Consider the following 7136-nt stretch of genomic DNA (forward strand, 5'->3'; position numbering starts at 1 on the left):
GTTTCTAACGTCATTGCCGGTGTACCACAGGGTACAGTTCTGGGCCCTCTGCTCTTCTTAATTTACATAAATGACTTACCCGATAATACTTCATCTAACATTCACCTCTTTGTGGATGACTGTGTAATATACCGACCCATTACTAACGTTTTCGATAGAGTTACCCTCCAGCGTGGCCTTCTAAAACTTGGTGAGTGGTGCAGTAAATGGCTCATGGTTTTCAATAGTAATAAAACTGCACTTGTTTCATTCCACAGACACCAGTACTTTGCCACTGCTAACTATATAATTAATGGCTGCACAGTTTCTTCCCTCAGCTGTATTAAACACCTTGGCGTCAACATTTCACAAGATCTAAACTGGTCTTCTCATGTAAGTAAAATAGCTAACAATACTAACAAAGCTCTTCGTTACTTTCATCGTAACATACATCTTGCCCCTCCTTCAGTAAATTTACTAGCCTACAAAACTCTAATTTGCCCACAACTAGAATACTGATTCGCCATTTGGGACCCACCACAAAGTAACTTAAGTAAATCAATTGAACTAATTCAAAACCGTGCAGTTAGATTCATCTATTTTGACTACTCATATCACACCAGTGTTACTACCCTTAAAAGTAAAGCAGGATTACCTAACCTTGACCTACGTCGTAAGAGTTTGAGACTCTTATTGTACAACAAAATTTATCATGCGTTTCATCATAACTCCCCCATTCAACCAGCCCATTGGACTTCAGCCCGCACCAGTCACCACAAGGCCGTCTACCCCCCTCCTGCCACAGCCCATCATCATTCCTTCTTCCCCCAGGCAGCCAGGGACTGGAACGATCTTCAAATGTCGTCGATCATTCAAACACAGGTACACTGAGGAACGCCATAGAATCGATCTTTTACTGAATCTTTATTGTTTGCCGACTCCCTCATGTTAAGCCCTCTCTTGAGGGCCTTTGATGTATATTAAATGAATAAATAAATAAAAAAATAATCAGCAAACACACAAAGAAGCAAACACACAAAGAACGCACAAACACACAATTCAAATGTGTTCATAAAATTTTCTAGCCAACCTTTAAAACGCCAACAAGGAACTGTAGCTATAGCTAGCCGAGACCTAGTGCAAAAGTCCTTTTAAAATTCGGTCAAGTGGTCCGGCGCGGCCAGTAGGGCTTTTAATTAGTGTTGGCTGCAACCAACCAGTCAAAGAAGTTCTTCCTTTCAATCGTTCAAGTAAAGTATCACTGTTTCAATGCACAACAAATGGCAGTTTATTAGAATAACTTCACACAACGGCGTCCACACATCTTCACAAACTAGCACATTTCAGAGGCTCTTCCTGCAAATTGTTTGGCATGTAATTTAAACTATCGCATGATTGAACAGTGCCTTCGAAGCCCGCGCGTGGTCAGTGGTCTAAACGCTAAACTTCATTTTTGCCATCGTCAGTAGACTCAACGACTCGCAGATTTTTTCAGGTGAAGGTGCACGTGCATATTTTACACTTCACTGTGACCACCTGTATCACACTGAAGATGACGCCATGAACATGCAACAATGCTGCAAGGGACTTTCATTGCTCCTAGCTGTTAGATATGCCAGTCAGTCAATAAATAAGGCTGTACACACACACACACACACACACACACACACACACACACACACACACACACACACACACACACACACACACACACACACACACACACACACACACACACACACACACACACACACACACACACACACACACACACACACACACACACACACACACACACACACACACACACACAACGGCTTCCCTAAATGTGAACCCCCGTTGACGCGCCACAACACGTACAAAAATTAAAGACAAATATGAAGTATCAGATGATTAGAGTTTTAGACGAAATGTCTTCGCGTGTAACCTAGGCGCTAGCGGTCTAAAACAGGGGCTATCATTCACTATATTTTTTACCTACCGTTTTCTTCACCTGCGGAATTTGTACATAATTGGAGTATAAGACGTAACACACATGTTTTTAGTAATCGTGGGGACGTCAGATGAGTCCTTATTTAAAATCGAATCTCAGCGTAAGTTTTCCGTGTTCTGTTAGGCCGTCTTCATCGAGATTATATTGAAATGTGCAAAAGCGGATATGAAAATGCGAAATGGCCTTGTTAGAGCAGCCTGTACACGCATGTTTATTATAGGACATAAGAGGTACCAACCCTCCACCATTGCTTTTTACCACATTTGCAAAAATCTCATCGAAGGGGAATTCAGAATTTCCCAAAGTCCTTAAGCACTCCACATTCACGCATAAACATCTGCGATTCAAAGTATCCCTATAAAAGGTAATGTTAATACACACATCCCTGTAGTACCGATTTACCGTAATGTAGGGTACTCTGTCTGAATCGTATATCTTTTCATAATTTTCCAGGGTCACATCAAAACTTGAACATTCGAAATCTTTCGTCCCCATGATGAAAGAATCATGAAAATCATATTCACTTTTCGAAACCCACGGTTCTTCGTTCTGCCGGTAGATCTGCTGCCGTAGAAGTTCCAATCTTTCCAGTGCTTGGCTGAGCAAGAAGTCCAGCTTGAAGTGCCATAGAGTCTCTTGTTTTGCCATAGTTGCAGCGGGAAGGGATTTTTCTCTTTCAATAGATTCTTTATTCTTGTTTAAAGAATCAAACACTGCTTGTAGAGACTGCTGTTGGTCCGTGAGCCTCGAAGATAGAGTGTCCTCAACCTTGCTCACATGTTCTTTCAAGACACCAACGCAGTTCCTCATCACTTGAACAAACTCCTCTAACTGGGTCTTCACGTTCTCCTTCACGTCGCTCTCCGACGCTCTTAGCAGAGACACCATTTCTTGTACCTTGATCTTCACTTCCTCCTTGACTTCCATTTGAGAGTCTTTTAGCACGGATCCAATCTCCTGCATCTGGGACGCATCACGCTGCCTCGACTGTTCAACGAGTTCGTTCATTTGGCTCTGAAGAGATGCCAGGTGATCACTGCAAAGGACCGTGGTCGCGGCCTTCAGTTCTTGCAGACTGGCGGTCAGTTGTCGAGTGATCATGGTGGAAATGTTTTCTTCGATTCCTTCCATTATACGCTGAAGAGTATTCTCAAAGGCACCTACTGCATGGCTGATGCCCTGCGAACGGGCAGAGTTCGATGCCCCACATATTTCCAAAACTTCGTTTATTTTTCTCTCAAGTGTTGAGAACTTGTCCAGAACAACGTTCGTCTCAAAACTTGCAGGTAAACTAATTTCCCTGTTTGACTGCGCATTTCTTGCACAAGAAGCATTCTGGCAGCACCCGGAAGCGTAGTGTGCTGCAATATCCGTTCGTAGTAGCCTTTGTTCGCAGTTTGGACATTGGACGGCATGAAAGGTGCATTCCCGGTCGTAGTGCAGCAACACCGCTTCGATGGTGCCAACGAATTGGCAACCGTCAGCCTCATTCCAGCAGTGAGCCTGGAGAAAAGGTTGCAAAAGAGAGAAGAGAGTTCAGCTTTAATGCTGATATACTCCTAAAGCATATGAACACAAATGACAGTGTCCTATGATAAACGTTGTAATACAGCTCAAGTTTAGGCCAAAATCATAAAGCTGCAGTTATATCCTAATGAGAAAATTTTTTAATGAAATTGCTAGCTTACGCAAAACGTGGTCACAGAGTAAAATTACGTAGGACCTTGTGTGAGCAGCTTGAAAGTACGTCAGTCTTTCCCCGCTCAATCACTCAACTATCACCATAAAATGCTCTATGAAACTTCAGAGGACTAAGTAAGAAGCTTAAAACTAGGTCGGTATTCTTTGTTCTGTCGCTTGATTATAACAAGGAATGGTTATGATAATCAGTTAAACGATTAGAAAAAATTAAGCATTTATTTATTCTGACATGTGAACATTGTACACTAACATGTCATGTTACTTGCCACCGATATGAGGCAAAAGGAAACGGACACAACAGTTTCTTGACTAGGCCTACAGCCCACCATCTGAAAAAAAAACAAGAAAAAGCACGGGGCAGTAGCGTTGTCATAAAAAAACATTGCAGTACAGCACGATTCCCACATCTCATGACGAATTCACGGAAGACCTACACCAGTTTTAAGATAACTTCTTGTGGCAAGGGAACAAACAATTCTAATCATTACTTATTGGTAGATCGTGGAAATGAAGATTGAAACCCCTGGGTTTCTCACAATAATACATAGAAGAAAATCCGGCACCACCACCTCTGCAAATTTCCTAACGGGCGCTGTGCCGCTGTGGGAAGGACGATATTTGTATTTGCGAAGCTTGTGTTCGCTATAGTGTTGAACTGGGCTTCCGCCAAAGAGTGCATATGACGTACTGCGCAAACAATGCTTCTATAAAAGAAATTTTGATGTAAAGGAATGTCATACACGCACGTTATATTTTAGAATAAAGTCCGCTCCCCTTTCCGGCATAACCAAACTGCGAAACGGATGGCAAACAATGGCAGAGTGAACACTAGCCTTCTCGTCCACCATCCGTGCAAGTTTGGCGGCCGTTTGTCACTTTTTGAGCTTCTGAATAGTGTGCATTGACGCAGAAATTCCAAAGTTAACCGAAACTCGTTTTTGTGCTATTATAGAAAAGAAATAGATTCCTATGGGCAGGCTCATGCAGTACGAAATTAATTATTTTGACACATGGAATGCTTTAAAGTCACAGGCGTCTTCGAGTTGTCCGAACTTTTGGAGAACGATGAAAAGCCGAGTCAGGTACAACACATTCCAGCATTCCCTTGCGTATAACAGCTCACTATGACGGCTTTATAAGTAGGTATACTTGTAAGAAACTACGATTGAAACCAAACATTTACGCACCAACATGACAATGAAAAACGATGCAGACGTCCCAGAGTGCAGGACATCAGCCATTTTCCCCTACTGGTGTTTGTTTGAAATGCACTTAAATTGAAGCGCGCGAAGGCTCATTGAAATAGCTTTCATTGAAATATAAGCACGATGGTCGCTTGGAACACTCACAATTTATCGCAGAAGCACTTTCCTAGAGCTACTCAGCAACGGGAAAAACAACGTTTTTGCTACTCTTGCCGTGAATGCTTGGTCACTATCATAAACGTCGTTTTTTGGGAACATTGCTTTGCCGAAAATTGCTCCAGATAGGCTTATGTCCAATGTATGTACCTCTTTTGCTGCTCTGTTTCTAAATTACTTTGCCATGTGAAAATTTGCAGTCCAGAAAGTTTTGCCATTGCATTTAGAAACAAACATGCGAAGCGAGGTGAGCGACACTGCAATCATGTGACATTTCCAATACCAAACAGCGTAATTTGACCCTACAAATCGTCGCAATTGTCTAGCTGCTTGTGTAGGTCAACGAATGGCACATTTTAATAACAAAAATACTGCCTCTCACACGACTGACCCGATCGGATAATAATGTCATCGGTCAGTTAGAAATGCTGTCCACAATCAAAGAATATATCTTACGTGGTGGTCTCATGCAGTGAGTTACAGGCAGAAAACTGAGAAAGGTGGAGTTCCCATTAAACACACTGTAAACACCTGACTTAAACGACCAAGACAGACAACTAAACGTCAGGGGGCGTTCGCCTGTCTAAAACAACAGCTTAGGATGCGGCTGTTGATGCCCGTCACTGACCTTCAAATTCTGCTCTTTCCTAGCTGGAAGCTTCAACCACTGGCATTCGTCCTCGCAGAAGGGCTCGGCGTCCATGGGACAGACGCTCCCGCCATCTTGGATGACACACCCAGCCAGGCATTGCTCGCAAAGAGCATGTGAACAGGGCAGCAACACCGTCGTGCTCGGAATGACGTGACACGCGCAGCAGGCGTAGCGACTCAACGTGAATTCGTCCTCGAACCGCGTCGGGCGCCAGTTCGCACCGCTCACCGAGTCGCACAGTCGGTGCAGAGCTTGACGCCCCCCGCGGTCTGGCATGGCGGCGAACGTGTAGATAGACACGCTGCTTCTGCGGCACTCTCAGACGGGACCTCGGACGTTAGCTAGGAATCACGGGACAGCCGATAACGTTGTCGGCGTTCGTCGGCTCGCTACCGACCGTTGTATGTGCGACGGCGCCGATAACCACTATCAGCAAGGGGTGCCCTTGTGAAGAGTTTCGCTTCCTCGGCAAGGCTACGTTCGCCTATATGCTTCATGCAGTTGAGTTTTCTATGTTACTACTAAAGAGCCAGCATGCACAGCAAAAATGGAACGCGACACGCGTTCTGTTTTGGCTGTGCATACTGGCTATGCATACTGGCGCATAGTGAATGTACATACTGGCATATACTGGATGTGCATACTGGCGTATACTACATGTTCATACTGGAGCATACTGGCGTTCCCCAACCCGGAAGAGTTTAGTCAAGGTTCGACGCCAGGAGCAGGACAAATTTTGGCTACTAAAAAGCTGATCTGTATGAATTCCCTATAGTGTCTTCGTGATACAAAAGGGTATACATCTAGTTCCTTATCTAAGTTGTTATTCTGACCACAAAAACCTACCTTGTATACAAACTATTTTCAGACATGCAAAGAACAACTACGAGAAAAAAATGGCAGCATATTCTTGGAGTGAATAATGGAGAGTGAGGTGAAGCATCCGTCCATGCATTCGTTCTTGCTTCCGTTCGTCCATGCGTCTGTCTGTGTAACCATCTGTGCGTCAATCCGCCCGTCCGTGCGTGTGTCTGTTCATGCGTCCGCACTTCCATCCATGCGTTCATCCCTGCGTTCGTCAATGCATCCACCCCTGCGTCCGTCGCATTAATACGCACAATGCGACGACAAAGCGGTGAATCGACGACCCGTCGGAAGTTCTCACAAGCTGCGTTTGCAGAAAAGTAGTTGGAATACTTAAACCAATTTTGTCCTTTTTTGTTTCACTTTGTTTCTTTCACGCGATAACGTTACTTGACTATGTTGACAAAAAATGCGTGCCATCGACTTGCGGTGTGAGTACAGTGGTCATAACAAGTGCAGAAGAAACTTGCGGCCTGGATGCGACAGGCGCAATAGATGCAGCAGATCAGTCAACGAGAGAAGGGACATGTTAAGTGCTCGTTTTTTTTTCTTTTTATGCACCACGTTAATCACAACCAACACATGA

At 44.0% G+C, this 7136-nt stretch overlaps 1 protein-coding gene across 1 annotated transcript; it reads right to left on the reverse strand.

Moving 5' to 3' along the window:
* Positions 1-884: 884 nt before the first annotated feature.
* On the reverse strand, positions 885-6105 carry LOC119164957 (uncharacterized). Its single transcript, XM_037417154.2, has 2 exons — positions 5663-6105; positions 885-3475 (listed from the first exon to the last, which is right to left on the reverse strand). The coding sequence occupies exons 1-2, from the start codon at positions 5960-5962 to the stop codon at positions 2051-2053; spliced, it is 1725 nt and encodes a 574-aa protein (XP_037273051.2). The 5' UTR covers positions 5963-6105; the 3' UTR covers positions 885-2050.
* Positions 6106-7136: the final 1031 nt, after the last annotated feature.

This window comes from Rhipicephalus microplus, chromosome 9 (assembly GCF_043290135.1).
Source record: "Rhipicephalus microplus isolate Deutch F79 chromosome 9, USDA_Rmic, whole genome shotgun sequence".
Classification (NCBI taxonomy): domain Eukaryota; kingdom Metazoa; phylum Arthropoda; class Arachnida; order Ixodida; family Ixodidae; genus Rhipicephalus; species Rhipicephalus microplus.

Bases quoted from the DNA above. Each gene is read 5' to 3' on its own strand.
- LOC119164957 (XM_037417154.2), bottom strand. From the start codon at position 5,962: ATGCCAGACCGCGGGGGGCGTCAAGCTCTGCACCGACTGTGCGACTCG. The intron at 3,476-5,662 runs GTCAGTGACGGG...CCTTTTCTCCAG, and splicing joins GGAAAGAGCAGAATTTGAAG to GCTCACTGCTGGAATGAGGC.